The sequence below is a fragment of the Cervus elaphus genome, chromosome 33 (genome assembly GCF_910594005.1).
Source record: "Cervus elaphus chromosome 33, mCerEla1.1, whole genome shotgun sequence".
NCBI classification, from domain to species: domain Eukaryota; kingdom Metazoa; phylum Chordata; class Mammalia; order Artiodactyla; family Cervidae; genus Cervus; species Cervus elaphus.
In genome coordinates this window covers 70,346,091-70,366,748 of record NC_057847.1, presented here as the reverse complement: position 1 = coordinate 70,366,748, position 20,658 = coordinate 70,346,091, and the positions used below count along the sequence as shown (strand labels likewise).

General features: G+C 48.2%; 1 protein-coding gene across 2 annotated transcripts in view; it reads left to right on the top strand.

Moving 5' to 3' along the window:
* Positions 1–372: 372 nt before the first annotated feature.
* The window catches only part of CCDC93 (coiled-coil domain containing 93), a 104,634-nt gene continuing 84,348 nt past the window's right edge, over positions 373–20,658 (top strand). Inside the window, exons 1-6 of one of the 2 annotated variants that reach the window (XM_043894062.1) lie at positions 373–580; positions 4,677–4,790; positions 6,737–6,831; positions 13,763–13,874; positions 17,727–17,825; positions 18,895–18,951. In XM_043894062.1, the coding sequence (XP_043749997.1) occupies positions 539–580; positions 4,677–4,790; positions 6,737–6,831; positions 13,763–13,874; positions 17,727–17,825; positions 18,895–18,951 (519 nt within the window). In that variant the 5' untranslated portion in view covers positions 373–538. The remainder of the gene's footprint in view (positions 581–4,676; positions 4,791–6,736; positions 6,832–13,762; positions 13,875–17,726; positions 17,826–18,894; positions 18,952–20,658) is intronic. The other variant, XM_043894063.1, reaches the window with a different exon arrangement.

Genomic DNA, 20,658 nt, shown 5'->3' with positions numbered 1-20,658 from the left:
GGGGACACCCCGATTCTGAACTAGAACCAGCCCGGGTCTGAATCGCCAAGTTGATCATTGCTCAAACCTTGATCCGGGAGCAACCGGGCTTCCGAAGTCCGGCTCGCGGAGAGGACCAAACCCACTTGGGGCATCCGATGCCCGTGAGAGGCAGAGAGGGGAGGCAGGATGCAAACCTTCCCCAAGATTGAGGAATGATCCCTTTACAAAGCACCTCTGAGGAACACGCAGAGCCGGGGCGCGAAGCTACGCGGAACGAGGACCGCGCCGGGCGCGCTGAACTGCACCTCCTCGCCGGCGTGGGTCCGGGCCTCGCCCGGGGCTGCCCTCGCGCAGGCGCAGTCGCGCAGCGCTCTCGCCCCAGCGCGCATGCTCCGCCGAGCCGCTGCGCTCCAGGCTCCCGGCGGCGGCGGAGGAGGCGGCGGCGGAGGAAGTTTCCGCTCTGCTCTCCACCCCGGTAGCAGCTTCGGGGCCGGGGACAGCTTCCCCCGGACGCTCCGCGGGCTTCGCTGCCGCCCCACGGCGGCCCGACGGGATCATGGGGTTGTCAAAGGGGCCGGAAGGCCAGGGTCTCCCGGAGGTAAGGAACCCCTCCTCCCTCCCTGACACGTCCGGGTTTCCGAGCGAGGGCCGAGCCTGCGGCGTCGCAGGCACTGGGGGATCCGGCAGCGTTTAGGGCTCCCCGCCTCCTTTCTCAGGTGTGTCCGCCTCCCCAAGCACCGGCCCTGTCCGCTGGGGGCCGAGCTAGTTCCCCAGTGTGGACATGGGCGGAGACCAACTTCAAACGGTGCCGGGTCTCCTGGGACGGAGGGAGCCTTCCCGGGCCAGTGCCAGCCCCGACGCTGCCCCAGGCGCCCTGGGGCCCGGGGTCCCACCTCTCTGGCTCCCTCCGGCAGTCTTCCCCGGACCCCGGCGCCGCTCGGCTCGCCTCGAGGACAGAGGCTCCTGCGCCCAGTAGTCACGAGACGCGCGCTGGGACGGTCCAGGCTCGGGTTGTGCAAGGGGCGGTGACCTTGTGGCGCCTACCGCCGCCTCCCCGGGCCCACGGGGTCCTGGCGGCCGGCACCCGCCGCCGTGGTGTCAGGGGGATCGCCTCCCTGCGTTTGTCCCCACGCCGGGCCAGGCTGGCTGGAGGAAGTTTGGGAGCCGGGCGCGCGCCAGGTCGTGTCCGGCCGGGTCAGCGCACCGCGGTATCCGCGGTGGAGACGCGCTCTCCTTCCGTGCTGAGTGGCCGGGCGGAAACGTCGCTGCTTCTCCAGAAGGTAGAGCGCGTGCCTCTCCTTCCAGAGGTGTTTGTTATTAAGTACTCAGTCGATCCCGAGGGACAGGGTGATCAGCGGTTTCTGGATTTATGCACACATTACCTGGGAGGAGAGGAAAAGTGCATTTCCTTTTGGCTGCAAAGATTACTTAGCTAGACGGTTTGCATCAGTGCTCTGTTCCAGTTGATTTACTCAACAGCTAGTCTAGTTTACCAGATTCTTGAAAGAAATGGAGTCCATACTGCGCCTCTGTCCCCTTCCTAAGGTTCTGAAGCAGGTGTTTGTCAGACGGACTGATTCCTTGACATGGGGCGTGGTCCCTTCACACTTAACTGCCTGGGGCCAGTCTTGCTTCTTTGCCTTACTCCCCAAATGCTTAGTTCTTAAATCCCACTAGTACCATTTATTGAGGGATCACTGTTCTGTGCATAAAAGCTGGAGATGTAGTGATTGCAGAACAGACTTAATCTGTCAGTGTTTGTTCCCAGAATGCAAATCCATTTCATCATCTTCAGAAAACCTAGCAAGTGTAATGTCAGAACCCTTCTGTTAGGTAACACTTGACATGCAAGTTGCTTTGATGGACCAGGGTTTGTGAAGACTAGAATCTGTTCTGTGATTTGATTTGATATTTCTTTTTTGCCTTTTTAAGTTCTAGGCTCTCATCAGGTTTTTTGCCTGGCACTTTGCTGTGGACTCTGTCTGGTCTCCCAGGTTCTAACTTAAATCCCTTCAGTTCTTTGCCCCAGTGTACCACCAGTAGGGTCTTTCTAGAAAAAAAACAACTTGCACCTCCTCTGTCCTTTGTTTAACCCTTCACTGTCAGGAGACTGGGTCTAATTTGTCGCTTTTCCAAGTTCCTGACAATTAAGAGGCAAACAGGATTCACTTAGTTCAAAGACTAGTATGTATGAATATGAATAGTATGTGTCATTAAGCTGTGACTAGTCTGGTTATTTCATTAAATGTAATTTTGTAAAAGCTTTTTTGTATGTGAAGGAAAGAAAGATAGCTAGATGTGGCCCTGCCTTCCAGCTTACATGAACTATGGTCCAAGGCAACTGACAGTTTAGTGTTCCTAGTTTAAGAGCTCACAGCATTCCTTTTTATTAGAATTTTAGTTTTAAGAGTTGGGTGTATTACCCAGCCTGGTGATGTTTTATGGCTTCAAGCTAGAGTATTCTTTCATTCACTGCATATTAGCTAGTGACCCTTTTGCATTTTGTTTTAATGCTAACCTATGAAGTGGATTTGGTGTCTTAACATTCCCCATTCATTGTCTTGTGCAAGAAAATTACTTCACAGGGTGCATTGCAGAAGTACACTTCTCCATTCCAGGGGTGGGTGGATGGGAAGCGTGGGCCGTGCACTCGTCAAGGTGTGGGCAGTGGGTGCCCACTAGGTACAAGGTGCGGCAGGGAGGACCCTCCCGGGTTGTCCTGATCTATTGTCCTCTTCTTGGAAGGGTCTTCATGATAACGTGGTTGAACAAATGAAGGATTCCTTTTTTTACATCCCAGGAGTTTTAAGAAAATACTTATATTATCCCATTTTCCTTTTCTGTTCTATTTTTGTGAACCATAGCTGTTCTTTATTTTCTCTTATTTGAATCTCTCGACTTGTAGATGGTTCTCAACCATCACAGACCTTTTGCAAGGAAGAGAAGGTGTGAATAATTAATATTTTTGCATGTCTCCTAGGAATTAGTGAATGCTAACCTTCAGAATCTTTGCTAGCCTGGACCAGGGTCATTTGAGAAGGAAGTGAAATGAGCAGTGTCACAAGGCTTTCCCCTCCATCACTGCCTGTTGCAGGAGATAAACAGTCTCTTTAATAATTCCATGTTCAATGATGTGTTAACATGTGTGCTCCTCCTGAAAGTTTGTACTTTAAAATAAACTTGACTTTCCATTATCAGTGTCATGATTGTGAAAGCATGTTGTTAATCCGTGACTGGCTTAGGTCATGGAGCTTGTGTGATTGATGGTTAAGCATGTCATTCCATATTTAATAAGTGTGTCCTTGGAGCCTAACGCTGTTCAGAACAGAGAGATAAACATGGGTGGCGAATAGATGGAATATATGCCACCCCCCACCCAACCAGCTAACAGTCTATTTGGAAAGACAGGCATGCCACTCAGAAGAAGTTGGTAATTGTATGAATAACAGACTATAAATAAAATAGAGATGCAAAGGAATGACCATTTTAAGCTGCAGAGATGACATTGAATGGGAGCTGGAGTTTGAAGGTGGTGTCTGGGCGGTTGGAGAATATCAGGAGAGCAGTGAAGGGATGGCCACCGCTGTGTCTGGATTGTTTTGGTGGGAGGTAAAGGATGGAGCTGAAAAGATAGGTTGCAACCCAAGATCTGAATGCAAAACCAAGACATATGGAACTTAGCTGGTAGTCAATGAGTGATGCCTTAATGATGAGGGCTGGGTGCTCAACTAAAGAGGGGTTTTGAGAAAGCTGTGATTTAGGAAGGAATGAGCAGGATAGGCTAATAGGGAAGAAAGATTGAGAGGCAGTTGCCATTGTCCTGGCATGACATGCAAATGGAAGATAGGATAAATGTGAGTTGCATAATTAAGGAAGATTTAGCAGGCATTTTTAGCTAAAGGGAATAGTCAGAGGTGGATATGAGGCTATGAACCAGGATATCTTGACATTGTTTTCTATAGAGAGGCAGTTGTTTATTTTCTGCAATAATGGAAGACAGGAAAGGCACAGTTCAGTAAAGTGTATGGAGGCAAAAGTACTAGTCTAATTAGATGTATTGAACTTGGAGTTAACAGCCTGGAGTGAAGGTAGGATAGAAATAAAGAATGTTTAAATCAAACCCCTATTTAAATGTATCAAGTAAATATTATTTTTAAGGCAGCCCTGTTACATGGTAGTAATCACCCTGTAATATGTCTTGTGTTGAAAGCCTTCCTTGTATTTGCTATAGAGATCAAAGAGCAGAGGGAGCCACATGATTGAATTCTTTGTTCTTGCCCCTCTTGTTGGTAATTTCTAGAACCAAGATGAGTGTAAAGTTCAAACAAAACCAACCACGTGTTCCATCTGAAAGGAGTTTGTAATGCAGTTGAGAAGCTGCTATATAAGTCACGTGTTAGAGAACGGGGTGGTAAGTGTGCTGAAGTCTTCCTTTCCCTGGATTCCTTCAGCACCTGCTGAACCTGATAGACCCGTGCATGTCTTCTCCCCCATCTGTGATGGTTAACCGCTTGTTGAGCCGGAACCTTGTTCTCTGTGACTCTGGCAGCGCTGTGTCCGCCAGGCTGCTGCATGAACACAGTGATAGCTGCCAGGATCATATGCTCCCTGGCAGTGAGTCCGTGCTCTCAGGGAATATACCTGGTGTTCCTTTATTCAAGGTAGCTTTTACCAGCCTTTTGCTTTCGTTTTAGGTAGAAACAAGAGAAGATGAAGAGCAGAATGTCAAGTTGACTGAAATTCTGGAGCTCTTGGTTGCAGCTGGGTATTTCAGGGCAAGAATTAAGGGCTTATCACCTTTTGACAAGGTAAGAGGAAATCTTCCTAACCATTAGGGTATTCTTTGTCAGGATGTCATGGTTTACCATGGAAAGGAAGAAGAGATTGTATTTTTCTTTCTATGTATCCATGTTGCATTTCTCCAGGATTCAGATTCACTATGGAAGTGTTTGTTTCCTATTAAAAGAAAATACTCATGTATCAGTAAAATACACCTTCAAGTCCTTTTGTGCACGAAGATTTGAGAAATACAAATAAGCAAAATAAATAGTTTCTCCTTTCAAGGAGCTTAAAGTTTGGGTGGGAAGATAAAGCTTGTAAGATAAAGTAATTTGAGTTAATAGGGAGCTATCCCAGGTTGATAAAGCTGATAAAGAATCTGCCTACAATGCGGGAGACCTGGGTTCAATCCCTGGGTTGGGAATATCCCCTGGAGAAGGGAATGGCTACCCACTCCAGTATTCCGGCCTGGAGAATTCCATGGACTGTACAGTCCATGGGGTCACCAAGAGTTGGACACAGCTGAGCAACTTTCACTTTCACTTTCATCCCAAGTTGGGATGCTCACAGATAGTGAGTTGCCAGGTATTCTCTGGGCTCTGAATGCTAGGTTTGGAGAAGGAAGAAGTCGCTGTTGGATGAAGTCATTTAATTCGGCAGAACCTTGAACAGTTCTTACACATAAGGAATAGAAGTAGGGTTGAGAGCACAAGGATAAGAACAAAGACCTTGTACTCAAAGAGCCTGACTTCTGCAGGGTAGGGAAGACAGACAGTAAGCCAGTGCACATGGAATAAATGGCGTGATTCATTAAGTGCCTCAATGACTGTGCACAGAAGTGAGGCATCCAGATCAACCGGGACATGCCGGGCAAGCTTCCTGGTAGAAGGAAGCATTGAGTTCTGCAGTGGGCCAAAGCCCTGTCTCCAAGTAACAGGCTCTTTTGTAATACAGATGTGTAGGTCTCAGCCTTTGAAATTCTGGTTTGTTAGGTGTGGGCTGGGACTGGAATCTGTATTTTATTAGGCATCTCGCATGAGTCTACAGTATAGCCAGGGATAAGATTCATTGTTGATCTTTTCTGAGATCAAGCAGTGTCTATGAAGGTTTTGTTTCAAAGGGATTTTTAGCCCTTGTCTCATTTGCATCTGAGAGAAGTCCCATGGCAAAATAAGAGTACAGATTCTCATCTCCTTTAGGCAGAAGAAAAAATGGGATGTATGGAAATTAAGTAACAAGCCACAGAATGTCTCCCCTGCTACCCACATATCTGGTCCATAAAACTCGTAATTCCTCTGCCGTCTTGCACTTGACTGTAACTGGATTAAGGCTTCTCTCAGCTGAGAGTTAATGTCCGTCCCCATTGGTATAAAGAGAATCTATGCATCACACATCCATTTAGTCTTAGAAGGCAGCTTCTCAGTCCCCTGGCCACATGTTTCAAGTGCTCAGTAACCATGTGTGGCTGGCAGCACCACACTAAGCGGTGTGGATCCAGACTGTTCCTGTCCTGGCAGAAAGCTTTATCCAGCAGTGCTATTTAGATGGGAGAAGGCAATGGCAGCCCACTCCAGTACTCTTGCCTGGAAAATCCCATGGACGGAGGAGCCTGGTAGGCTACAGTCCATGGGGTCGCTAAGAGTCAGACACGACTGAGCGACTTCACTTTCACTTTTCATTTTCACGCATTGGAGACAGAAATGGCAACCCACTCCAGTGTTCTTGCCTGGAGAATCTCAGGGACGGGGGAGCCTGGTGGGCTGCCGTCTGTGGGGTCACACAGAGTTGGACATGACTGAAGCGACTTAGCAGCAGCAGCAGCTGTTTAGATGAGTTGCAGTGGATGGAGCCAGGACACATACTGTCTCTCTCTGAGGATACACAGTTTTGTATATAAAAACTGTTTCTATTTTTTCTGCCTTACACTTCTTCCCAAACTAGGAAGAGAAAACAGGTATTTTTTTATGTCTTGCAGGTGGTGGGAGGAATGACCTGGTGCATCACCACTTGCAACTTTGACGTGGATGTTGATTTACTCTTTCAGGAGAACTCTACAATAGGTCAGAAAATGTAAGTTATTGGGCTTTCCATAGATGAGCCTGAACAGTGAGAAAGGAGATAAATCTTGAGCATTTGCTGTGTGCCAAAGGTTGTGTTAGATGCTTCACTCATGGACTAAAAGAAGCCAAGGTCACACAGATAACACATGAGAGTCATCTAATATTATTATAATGTTAATAGGCTATTTCTGGCATTTTTTGTTGATCAGAATTTCTGTTGATTGCTTGAGTATCTCCTTCCAAAGGCATTGAATTTGGATGGAACTTGGATAGTTGAAGGGAGGGGAATCTTTCCCTCCCTGTTGCTTCTGCATAAGGCAGAGCCTCACTTTGCCTGTGTCCTTGCCAAAGACATCCAGGAAGAGTGCCCTGGCTGATCTTCTGTAGCTCACCAGGGACTTGGTGATTTCATGAGATCACTGGGATCCCAGTTTTGCCCAGCCCTGCCAGTGGGCAGCTGTGTGACCTTGGGCAAGCCTTCCTTTATGTATAGAAAGAGGGTTTGTGATCTCAGATCTATAGGATTCTGTGATTTACTTACTCATTTTTCTGAAGCCTTGTCCTCCCCTAAATGGACTAAAGATGGTTTATGATGCATGAGAGAGCAGTAATAGTGGAAAAGTGAAGCAGAGCAAAAGGGGTAAAAAAGGGAAGGAAAGGCAGAGTTGTGGGTAAGGAACACAACTGTGAGGAGCCAAAAGGCCCTGTTTGCCTAAGGATGGGACACAGATTTGGCTGAAAAGAAGGAAAAAACACGAAAAGAAGAAAACATAAATTATCCAATTTATACTTTCCATATAGTAGAAGAAAAACAAGTCCCTGGGAATCACCAGAACCCTTAACACTAAGACCAAAAGGCATCCTTGGCTCCCTGTTAAGGAGTTGATGCTGTCTGACACAGTAATGCCGTCATCAGTGCCCGGCCATGAATACGGGCGCTGCCTCCTGACACCTGTGTGCGGGGCTGTGGCGTCATGTCCAGCCACCCACAGAGAGACGTTCACCTGGGCGGGTGCAGTGGAGTCCAGGTGTGTGGCTCTACTCCCAGTGATCCAGTTCACGCCAGCAGGGGAGTGTAGTCCTGTTCTTTTATTAAGGTGTTACATTCGTGAAGGTACAAGAAACATTTAAATACTACCAAAGGGAGCAAAACATGCAGCTGATGTCTCTCCCCTTTCCCGTTTTACACCCTAGTTTTATTCCCTGGAGAGAGTCATCTTTGACTGTCCAGGTTTTAGATTCTTCATCGTGGTCACTAATATGTCTCCACCTTTGTGTACACTGTTTCATTCAAATCCAAAGAGAGGAGGAAGTTGGCTCACCTGTACCACTCACTACATCCCCTTTGTCTTCCAACTTCCACTCTTAATTTTTATCTTTTCTATAATCGCTTGCATAATTTTGCTCTACTTAAGCTTTTATTTCTTGACCCATTAATATAAAGTAGTTTCTCCTGTTTATAGTCTGTTCTATAGTAGCAGTTAAGTTGTCCATGCTTTATCTACAGGTAGATTCTAAAAGTAAATCTATAAACAGTATTTGCAGTAAGGACTAAGACTTGTGATGGGGTCAGAAAAAGAACAATAATTTTCTGGACCATAATGGTGCTGTTTAAAGGAGAATATTTGAATATTACAGTCAAAAGCAATCTCTTCATTTATTCATTGACTCAGCAAATTCATAATGTTCTGGATGCATTAATGAAAAATGTGCTACCCTCATGGAGCTTAGAGTCTATTGGAGGAGACAGACAAAAACTAATCTAATAAGTAAGTACAGTATGTGTAGACATATGTGCTATGAAAAAAAACTAAACCCAGGAAAGGGTATGAGGAGAGATGTAGGGTGGCAGGCAGCTGTGGTTTAAGTCTGTGTAAGCCTCACTGAGAAAGTGATGCTGGAGTTAAGACTTGAGGGATGAGGGTTCCAGGCAGAGGGGACTGCCAGTGTGAAGGCCCTCGCAGAAGCGGGCCTAGAGTGTAGTGTGGAGGGGGCTGGGGCCGTGGGGAGGGGGCAGCAGCAGACGGAAGTGCAGAGAGGTCGTGGGACAGGCCAGGTAGCGCCTTGTAGGTCAGGTTAAGGGCTTGGGGTTTACCCTGCGTCAGGTGGGAAATCCATGGAGGGGGCGTTGAGCAGGGGAGGAAGACAGCGTGTTCTGTGTTTAAGGAGGAGCCCCCGCCTGAATACTGAATTAAAGGGGTGAAGGTGCAGTCGGGAGCTGCTTCGGCGTGTCGCAGTAGCCCCCCTGGGCCAGTAGCGGTGGCATTCTGGATCTGTTTGAAAGGTAGAACCAGCAGGGTCTCATGGCATGTTGGATTTAGAGTGTGAGGGAGAGGAGCGTGGAGCGTGACTGTGAAGTATTTGGCTCGAGGGAGTGGAGGTGGTCTCTGCAAGTCATTGAGAAGCAAGCACTCTGCATTTTGCTTCATGTTTACAAAGCTTTTTTTCCCTTTGCGTTTCTGATTGCCTTTTTTCCTTATTGACAAAGAAGCATGTACTTTCACCTGTAGCTGAGATCAGCCAGCTTCTTAATCAGTCTGTTGACTAACATGAATTCTCTGCCTTCTCAAGTACACTCTTAGCTGAAGCCTCTTTCTGTTCCAGTTTGAGCTGATTGCCTCTTACACATGTGGCACCTCTGATGTTCTGGGATTTCTTTCTTTTGCATTCTTTGTGGGCTAAGATTCTCAATCTGTATTTCTGAAATCTAAAAAACAGTGAAAATGTTGGTGGTTTTTTTTTTTTCTTTCTTTCAAGTGTGGATATAAAACTTTAATTGGAAGTAAAACATGACGACTGACTTAAGGTTATTTATGGTCTTTATTGATCCCACTTATGTGAATATTCATAAGTTTTACTACAGAAATACTCATTTCTTTGATGATAGCGTGCTGCTGTGGATTTCAGTGGGTCTTACATAATACATAGTATATACCCCTTAATCTACTAAGGTGCAGCATCTAAAGAATTGTGAGTTCTGAAGTGCATCTGCCCCCACAGGGTTTGGTTAAGGAGTTAAGGGTGTGTTATTTTTCCTGGTAAGTACTTGATGTGAAAGCAAAGCTGGGGACAGAGTTTACTTGTAAAGACCCAGTAGACTCCTAGCAGATTCATCAGGCAGTTGAGTCTTTATTATCTGTAGGAGAAATGTCATAGCCACAGGGCACTGAATTATCCAAAAATCTTTTCTGTTTGGTTTTGGGATGTGTTCTGTGTTTGTGGTCCTCCCACGAAGTTTCTGGTTTGGTTCAAATCAGTTCAGTCACTCAGTTGTGTCCGACTCTTTGTGACCCCGTGGACTGCAGCATGCCACCCCTCTCTGTTCATCACCAACTCCCAGAGTTTGCTCAAACTCATGTCCATTGAGCCTGTGTTCTGTGTTTGGGGTCCTCCCACGAAGTTTCTGGTTTGGTACCGCTCAGACTAATCTTGCCGTGTGCTTGCAGGGCCTCTGTGCATCTCAGCTGATGCGAGGGGGCAGCACCATCTCTGAGGTACACACTTGCCCCATAGGGCGTGCTTATCTTCCATTTGTGCTCCATTGGGGCACAGATGGGCCTCACTTGTGGATGGGCCTCCACTGGGGTCTCATCCTCTTTCTTGATCCTTCTTTCACATGGGTTCCCTGAGCTTGCCCTCTGCATCCCCAGTTTGTCCTAAAGTCCTATCACCTCAGAGTGCTATGTTCCAAGGTCCATAAATAAGATTTTAGGCTTATAACCGAGTTCATTTCTACAACACACATCAACACACATTTATTAGGCACCTGTGTGCCTAGAGAGCCCATGCACTTTATTATTTAACCTTCATAGCGACCCTTGAATAGGCAGGACAGAGATTATCCCTCATTTTATGATGGTAGTGTTGGACCAGAGGGACTGGGTAGCTTGCCAAAAGTACCAGAGTGGGTGATGGAACTTGGAATTTAGACCTTGGTTTAACTCACTCTCTTCCAAACTGTTTGCAGTGGAGGAGGAGACAGTGCATTGAACTCTTAGAAAACTAAAGGAACCAAACTTACCTCCAGTAATGAAAAGTATGTGTGTTAAAAGCATAGACTGGGAAACCTGTCTGGTGACCTCTGCAGTTGTCATTTTCCCTGATTTTCAGAAAGTCAGAGGATCCACTCTGAGCTCCAGGGAAAAGCCCAATGGAGACTGGTAGGTTTCTGCAGGAAGTCTTCCTGACTTTTGCCCCCAGGCCGATCTGTTTCTCCCGCATCCCCACCCCTTTGCAGTAACAGTGCCTTCCGCTTCTACACGCTGCTGATGCTGCACGCTTGGTCGTCATTCCTGGGAGGCAGGCTTAACAGGGTTGTAAACTGCAAGATGACCCTGGGCATCCTTCCCTCAGGGCCTTTATGAACTGGGAGAGTGGGCCATCTCTGAGGAGTCGCCAGGGAGAAACTTGCCTGAAGGTGGAAGGTTGGCTGGATGATGTTGGTGCCCCAGCCTCTAATTTTTAAGCTTCTGAATGGTTCTGTGCTATCAGTAACCCTCCCTGCATAGAGCCACAAATCTGTAGCCACTAGAGGGAGCTCTCCTCCTGCCAAACCAAAACGTGACTTGGCTAGGTGGTTCCGGAGTGAGTGAATTCTTAGGCCTGCCTGTGCAAGGACTGGAAGCCGGAGTGTGACCATCTTCACTTGATAAGCTTGGAATCTGGGGAGCAGAGCCAATTAACTACCCATTTCTTCCTCTCACAAATTTCAGAGAAATTAAGGAACAAGACATGGGAGTCTTACGGACATTAAATTAAAAAGTAAAAACTTATCAGAGAGAGAGCTTTAGATAATGTTGCCAAATGGGTGTGTCAGTCTTTTCTACCAAACTGTCCCATTCAGACCCCAGGAGGAGCTGGGCAACCACAGGCTTCCCTACTGGGACAGAGAAGATACTTGTGTCCTGAGGACGAGCTACTCAGAAAGGAGGGCCCGCAGGGGTTCTGCGAGTCAGATGACACTTTGCTTCCACGCCTCAGGCCTTTTGGATGAATCACACCCCGCTTCTGTTTGCAGTGAACACGTCCTCCCGCATCCTCCCCTCTGGAAGGTGGGTAGTCCTGCCTTCTGTGAGTGTGCAGTAAGGGAGCAGACTTCTCCTCTCCACATGTTTTTCTCTTAACATACTGGACTTCATGTTATGATTATGACTGTTTCCACTCAGCAGTTTTAAGCTTGGTCCCGCCCTGTGAAGCTACTGTAGATATAAACATGGTTGTGTAGTGTGTTCTCTGGGGAGCCTTCTCTGGGAGGCATTTGGCTTCTGTTCCAAGGTTACTTATTTCCTACCAAGAGCGAGGGCATGAAACATGATCAGGGGAACTTAAGTTAGATATTTTCTCATATCCAGGCCTGAGTTAAGTGTTGGTCTTATGGGTGTCTGTCTCCTGGAAAGGGTTGTGGAACTGCATGAAGACAAAAGTGTACAAGATTTCTTTGCACAAGAGATACCTTTTCAGTAGATAGACCCAAAACTTGCTGTATTTGAAGCCTCTAGTAAGAACCTGCTGACCTTGTAACCATTGCCTTTATCTGTTAGAAAATAATCTGATACTTTTAGATGAGGCCACTCTGGCTGAAATTTTTTAATGTCTTAGATGGGAATATAACCTAAACTGTCCATGTAGGCTGAGCCAGGAGCCCCCATTTCTCCATATGACTCCACAAGGCCACAGCTTGGACTGTTTCTTGGAGTTCCTAGTCTATGTACCATGACTTTGTGGGTTAGCAAGCCCACTGAAAACCTCTGTTCTCTCTCCTCTTGAATCTGATCCAACAAAGATATAAGAAATAGAAACCAGACAATCGGAGATCAAATAGCAACTGATCACAGATTTAAATCTGTGGTGAAACGAACTTGCACACAAGTCCTTCTTTCACTCCTGCCATAAAACTGTCCCACCCGGGCCAGGGCTCAGCTGGGTATCCAGTGGGGGAGGGTGCTCACCTCCCGACTGAGGTCAGTTATGCTCTGGGCCTCAGAGAGCCTGCCTCCTGCTCTCCTCCAGCCACTTCAGGGGAGGACCAAGCCAGGTGGAGGAGAGAGATCATGTCCCTTGTGAGAAGCTGAAAACTCCTCTTCTCTGGAAAAAGAGTGGTTCCTCCAAATCTAGGATTAATTTTAGAGTAGAAAAATTAAAGGTTATTGTTTATTTCAACAATATTTCTTTAACAGAGTAGAAACTTCAGTTTTTTCTCCCACACAAGCCTGAGACCTCATGTTTTGTCTTAATATTCTGGGCGCCTGGCACAAAGTCTGGTAATTAATTTGCTGCGCGGATGATTTTTCAACTTCCCTGCTGGCTCAGACAGTAAAGAATCCGCCTGCAATGCATGAGACCCAAGTTCAACCCCTGGGTTAGGAAGATCCCTTGGAGAAGTGAATGGCAACCCACTCCAGTATTCTTGTCTGGAGGATCCCATGGACAGAGGAGCCTGGTGGGCTACAGTGCACGGGGTCACGAAAGAGCCAGACACAACTGAGCAACTAAGCATGCACGAATGATACTTAGAACATTTTAAAAAAATGTTTAACCTAGTGGTTTCCAGACTTTTGAGAAAAGAAAGACAACACAGTGAAATGTAGAACATGTAGCACTAATAACTTTTTATTTTACCATGTAAGGATGTTTAAAAAAAAATAGCTACTACCTCAGACACCACCATAACTTCGTGAAGAAACAAAATATTTTCTTACAAAAAGTAGGACGAACGTGATCTTGGAATTAAAGGTGAATGCAATTTTCCTTACGTGGCCTTACATGCACACAGGTCTAAATTGTGCTTATTTTTCTCACTTTGCTCTCGGCCAGGAGAAGTGTGGTCCTGGTCTGGGATTGGGAAGCCCCGGGTCCCTCTGGAGCGCGGCCTGGACGGTAGAGATGTCTGAAGAGTCACGTAGTGTGTTCTCACTCTTGGCTTCTTGTTTTCCTCTGAGCAGAGCTCTGTCGGAAAAAATCGTCTCCGTCCTGCCAAGAATGAAGTGTCCACACCAGCTGGAGCCCCACCAGATCCAGGGGATGGACTTTATTCACATATTTCCTGTTGTCCAGGTGAGCGCGTCTGAGGGGTTTCTTGTCCTCTGAGCGTTGGCATTCCTGTAATGGGTCTGGCTCCCGGGCTCTTGGGCCTGGATCCTGGATCTCATGGCCGTGGCGTGAATTTGGTGGCCACAGAACGTGAGTGCACTCCCCAGTGTTATCCTCGGAATGTTGCCAGTGTTCAACCTGCCTTCATTCCACTCAGTCACCTGTTCTGATCTTTGAATGTTTCCCACAGGTAGCTTTTCACTGCTCTTCTGGGAGGCCCCCATGCTCTGGTTCCCTCTAGCCTCAATTTATTCTTTGCTTTTCTTTGTTCTTTATGTTCCAGCCCCTCTGGCTGTCTTTCGTTTCCTCCCACATACTACTTTCCTGTCACAGGGCCTTTCTCTCAGCCTGGGAAGCTCTTCCCTTCTTTCCTTCATCCTTCAGCTCTCAGTTCGCAGGTCTCCTCAAGAAAGCTCCCTGACCCCCAGATCTAGAGCAGGTTCTTTTGCTGTATTCTCTTATCCAGCATATTCCCTACCTTCACAGGGATCTTCCTTACCACGTTTGTGACCACGTGCACCAAAGTGTCTGGTTGTTTATCCGTCTCTCGTGGGCAGGTGTCAGGGCCATCCTGCTCAGCCCTGGGTCTCTGGCCCCTCATGGAATGTCTGGCACTTTGCAGGCGTTCAGTCCTTATTTGAGGACTGCATTTCTGACAGGAGACTAATCTCTACCCCGGCTTTTTTCTGAGGCCCCGTGATGAAGTGGCTCATGCCACCAGTCCCTGTATTCTGTGTGGTTTTTGTGTCTCAGCCTTCCCTCCGGGTACCACGGAGAGAGGAGGAGGGAAAGGACTCACTCTGTTGCCTGCTATGTGGACAGGGCTTAGCCTCGGATCCTAATAGAGTTCCTTGAGGCATCTGTTGTAATCCCAGTCTTAATTTGAGAAAAGTGTGACTCATTGAGGTTAATCAGTTCGCTTAAGGGCAGAGAACTAGTGAGTGGAGAGGCGGATTCCTCTAAATTTTTCCTTGTCTTTAAGCCTGAACTTTCCCCCTCCACCACCTTGCAGCCACCCAGAGGAAAGCCACACAGCCCCTGCTGAAGAAGTTCAGTGATTCTGTGAAGGTCATGTAGTGTAGCGGTTAAGAGCCTGGACTCTGGAGACGTTCTGGGTTCACATCTTGACTCTGCCACTTTCCAGCTGTCTGATCTTGGGCAGATGTCTTAACTTCTTACCTGTTAAGTGGAAAATCATAATAGCATCTACCTGATGGAATGAAAGTTGAATAAGTTAATGTGGGTAAAGCACGTGGCTGAAGGGCTAGCACATTTCAGTAAGAGCTTTCTCTAAGTGTTATGTAGTTGTTTCTGTGGTAGTTACTACTGGGAATCTTCCCCTGAACTGATTTGTAAATGAAATTTGTACATTTGAGGCTAGTACTTCAACTCAGGATTTGACATGTACGTTCATTAGAGGATGGTACCCCCATCCTTTTGTGAAAATATGAAGTAGGAACCCTGTGGAAATTCTTACAGAAACCTCTAACAGTATCATATTGTGAAGTTGTTGGCTTTTCTGCCTCAACCTGGATCTCTTGTGACTAGACTTTACTCAACCCTGTGCTAGAACTTGGAGGACCAAAATGATAGTCCACGTATGAGAAGGGTGTGAAGGTGATTTTCTACAGTCGGTTTGGGTATCCCGAGTATCTGATGGTCTGTGTTCCGAATGGAATGCCTGAGGGCTTCCTGTCTGGATGTGAGAGCCTCAGCTAATGGTTACCAGCCATCTTAATTTTGTGGACCTGCAAAATTTTAAAGCAAAAATGGAGGTTGATCTGTGGTTGCCACCTGTATTTTGGCAGGCAAGGACATTGTTAAAAGTAACAGTTATTTTGCTTTTTCTATCATTTCTTGAAAGAAAGGCCATTTAACCCTCATTCTGAGAATAAAGAACAGTCTTTCCCACTGAATACATTTAGCACTGTGAGAAACTCACCACATGCCTGTGGTTTTGTTTCCTGTTTTGTTGGATACCAGTGAAGGAACAATTGTGGACCAGTCACTGGGACCCACTGAAGCGGCCTCTTGGGTGGGTCTGAGGTCCACCACCCTAGTTCTTGCCGTTTAGCACAACTATGGTGACTCTGAATGCAGCGGGACGGTGGAACTGGCTTCAGGCTACTTAGTTCCAGGTCTCATGTTTTTCTGCTACATGGGGCGTGTGAATCTTGTGAAGGTAGATATTTTTCTTGAAGGCTAGGGGCCTGCGGCAGAGCTTGGCTATCCCAGAGGCTCCCTCCTCAGCTCTTCAGGTTGGGAACTCCTGAGACAGAGCCATGGTGAGTCTGAGGGAATCTTGTGAACCAGTGGGTTTTGCCTTCCTCATCAGAGCACGTTCTCCAGGATCCCGCCAAGTAATAACTCAGTGTAGATCTAATTAACAGAGGCAGATTTGAAAAGGCAACAACTATGAAAGGCCAGAAAGTAGATCTCCAGATGGGAAGGAAAGCAGAGTGAAGTTGAGTTGAGAATGAGTCAGCCTCCTGAGATGTCCAGGGTCCATGCTGGGGTGTGGGTGAGGGGCTGGAGTAGCCTCAAATGTCATCTGATCCTCTGCCCCTGCACCCCTGGATTTTAGGCAGTGCCTGCGGTTACTGTTTGGAGTTGGGGTGGAGTGGGGTGATAGAAACAAATGGAGGGTTCTAGCAACAGAAGAGTGCTCTTAGAGGTACTTGTGGCCACTGCTTTTGCGGACAGCTGCTTCCTGGCATGTCCTTTTCTTGAGTTGCCCGCCATTCTGAGCAGGAGCCCTGTGCTGCGTGCAGCTGTGCCCTCTGGGGCAGCACAACAACTGTATAGAAACTGCCCCTGAGATGCTGTAGCTCCCTGAAGGGAGCATGGCACCCCTCCACAGAGGTCTCCAGTGATAACGGGAACGCGCGCACAGCCAGGAGGGGAAGTAGAGGCTGTCTTTGTACTCTGCACGCTCACGCTCAGAGGGCCTGGGCCCACCACAGAGTGTGGGTGTGTGCAGGTGTGTGTTTCAGCTCCCTGGAGCTGTAGGTCAGCAGACGCGAAGAGCGGCTCCTTGCACATGTCCGCTCTGTGGATCTGGGAAACAATGCATGAAGCCCAGACGTGCCGTGGCCTGGTGGTGGACCCTCCAGGTTGTGGCCAGCAGCTGCTGGCTGTGGATCACTGATGTCATCTCTCTGAGCGTCCAGTTCTGTGAAACGCGGTCAGTGCTGTTACCTCACAGTGTTCCATGGATGCTGTGAGCGCTAAGCTACCCCTGAGGTCTGAGGCCTGTCCTTGGCACACCTGGTCTCAAATCTGAATGTCCGCGGGATTCTTTCACCTATCAGACGAGGGTTCCGCTAGGTATTCTCACTGGATCTCTTTCCTTCCTGTGGTCTGTGGCACAAGCAGCACACGATGAAGAGAGTCCTGTTAAGGCCTGCCGTTAGACGCTGGAGGCTTCGGGAGCAGCTGCGTTTGTGTCGGGCTCCAGTGTTTACAGAGCCATCTGGTACTTCTGTTTCATGTGCTCCCGCAGTCGCTCTGTGAGGTGAAAAGAAATGATACTCTGCCCCCCACTTTAGCAGAGAAGGAAACTGAGGCCTGGGCACCTGGAGCAAGGCTCCAAGGTTCCTCTGAGGCTGTCGGCTCCAGTCCCCCTGACCTCAGCATCCAGATGACCAGCAGCTGTCTTCCCTGCAGGGCAGTGTGTATTGATGGTCGCTTGAAACCTGGTTAGTTCGTGTTCTGTGATTCAGGTTCAGGACCTGTGCCATCTCTGAGTTGGTCGTTACCCTTTACTTCACCGTGTTTCATCCCCATCAGCTCACATTTCTGCACTTTCTTCCCCAGTGGCTGGTGAAGCGAGCCATAGAAACAAAAGAAGAGATGGGTGACTACATCCGCTCCTACTCCATATCCCAGTTCCAGAAAACCTACAGTCTGCCTGAGGTCAGTGTTCTGCTCTCTTCTTGTCCAGCTGAGAACCTGAGCGCACAGTTAGGGACCCCCTGGAAGAGGCAGAGTAAGCTCAGGCTCCCCTGTGCTCCTCCCCAACTGTATGGCATCTCTGCGCCCACCTGGTCAGCACTGAACCTGGACCTCCTGGTTCATTTGAATTGCCGTCTTTGAATGGGCACTGAGTGCCAGCTCTATAATTTTGTCCTTTTCTCTCAATTTTGGTACTTGACCCAGACCTTTTATTAAATTACAAGAACATGAGCATGCTGCTGCTGCCGCTAAGTCGCTTCAGTCGTGTCTGACTCTGTGCGAGCCCGTAGACAGCAGCCCACCAAGCTCCTCCATCTCTGGGATTCTCCAGGCAAGAACACTGAAATGGGTTGCCATTTCCTTCTTCAATGCATGAAACTGCAAAGCGAAAGTGAAGTCGCTCAGTTGTGTCCGACTCTTTGCAACCCCATGGAATACAGCCTACCAGGCTCCTCCGTCCATGGGATTCTCCAGGCAAGAGTTCTGGAGTGAGGTGCAGTTGCCTTCTCCGGAACATGAGCATATTTCTGTATAATTGTATGAAGCTTTTCAAGAGACCATCTGCTTAGGATGACACACCTATAGTAGCAGTTGAGTAATAATCACAGCAACAATAACTGCCGATTTCTGTCAGATACCTGCTACATTCCAGTCCCAGCGCACTACATGCCTTCTGCTTCTTGATCCTCATGGTTGCTCCCTGGTTTCCAAGTGGAGAAGCCGAGGCTTGGAGGTGAGGTAACTTGCTAAGGCCTCAGAACTCAGAGGACTTGAACTGAGAACACTTGTCTTCGCCTCTACACTCTGTGGTCCCCTTTTTCTCACCAGCTGTAGGGACCTGTTTTGGAGCCCTTGACAGAGGCCCTCACTTTCCTCATGCTTAGTGTATTCCAATATGTTAGAAAATTGAGACTTTTTCAGACAAAGCTGTGATGAGAAGTCAGTTTATAGGACAGATTGCTGAGCAGTCTAATTGAGTTTCAGTCTTTACGCAGGATTTGTTTCATCCCTGTGTATTCTTGTCTTGCAGGATGATGACTTCATCAAGAGGAAAGAAAAGGCCATCAGGACAGTCGTTGACCTCTCTGTGAGTTCCCTGCTGGAGTTCTCCTGTCAGGGAAGATCATAGGGTCATAGCTTCCAAGTAGCCCTTTGATTTAAATCGCAGAAGCCTCTGCTCCCGCCCCCCCACCCACATTCCAGGAGGTTTCTGTCTGTGGGGATTGCCCAGCAGCTGACCTCAAGTGAGTGTGTGAGGGAGACCCTGCCTGCCGCACACGCATGCCCGGTCTCTAATGCCAGCGTTCAGGGTAGACCGTGCCTGCCGGGTGCGCATGCCCACTCTCTAATGCCAGCGTTCAGGGTAGACCGTGCCTGCCGCGCGCACATGCCCGGTCTCTAATGCCAGCGTTCGGGGTAGACTGTGCTTGCCGCACGCGCATGCCTGGTTTCTAATGCCAGCGTTCCGGGTAGACCGTGCCTGCCGCGCGCACATGCCCGGTCTCTAATGCCAACGTTCGGGGTAGGCTGTGCCTGCCGCGCGCGCATGCCCGGTCTCTAATGCCAGCGTTCGGGGTAGACAGTGCCTGCCGCACACGCATGCCCACTCTCTAATGCCAACGTTCGGGGTAGACAGTGCCTGCCGCGCGCACATGCCCGGTCTCTAATGCCAGCGTTCAGGGTAGACCATGCCTGCCGCGCGCGCATGCCCGGTCTCTAATGCCAGCGTTCGGGGTAGACAGTGCCTGCCGCGCGCATGCCTGGTCTCTAATGCCAGCGTTCGGGGTAGACCGTGCCTGCCGCGCGCGCATGCCCGGTCTCTAATGCCAGCGTTCAGGGTAGACCGTGCCTGCCGCACGCGCATGCCCACTCTCTAATGCCAGCGTTCGGGGTAGACAGTGCCTGCCGCGCGCGCATGCCCGGTCTCTAATGCCAGCGTTCAGGGTAGACCGTGCCTGCCGCACGCGCATGCCCGGTCTCTAATGCCAGCGTTCGGGGTAGACCGTGCCACACCCACTGCCCTGTGTTTTCCTTAGTTCCAGTTTTCCAGACTCAGAGTCCTTCCTCATTTGTGCCAGTGCTGACCATAAATGTCAAACTTCACATAGCTCCAGAGAGCGAATGACGAACTAAAAGTGATACCGAGGTTGTCACTGCCTTGGTGGCTTTGGAGCGGCAGCTTCTGAGCTCTGTGTGGGAAGCTCCGAGATGACCTCTGCCCCGTGTGTGCTGTGTATCAGCCGCAGGGTCTGGACCCACAGGCGCGGTGACCCCGCGCAAGGGCCAGAGGCGAGCTTCCGGCCTTCTCTAAGCACTCAGGGCCAGAGCCCGGCAGAACCGAGTCAGTGCCACCCACTCCTCACCCCCCAGCCTTCCTGCACGAAAAGGAAGCCTCAGTGCCTAGGTCTAAGTGCTCTTTCTTTAGAAAATAATGTATTATTTTGCCCTTTTTTTTTTTACCTTTGAGAATAAATGTGTAATCTCCCCAGGCGATTACTCTGAAAAGAGTAACAATAGCTTGATGATGAAAGACATGAAATGCTCATTTAAAAGTCTTGTCAGCTTATGGTTATAATTTGTATTTTCCACAATTCCATTTGGGAAATGTGAGGTATGGAAAACCTTTAAGTTACATTCTGAAGCTGGATGTGGTTTTCAGATTTGGTGTCAGTATTAATAATAATACACGATAGAACAGTAGAGTAATTTTTTTTTCCTGGTTGTGAAATAGGTGTTCAGTTTAGAACATCTTTAAAGTTTTATTTGAAAATGTTGATCAATCAGAGGAAAAAAG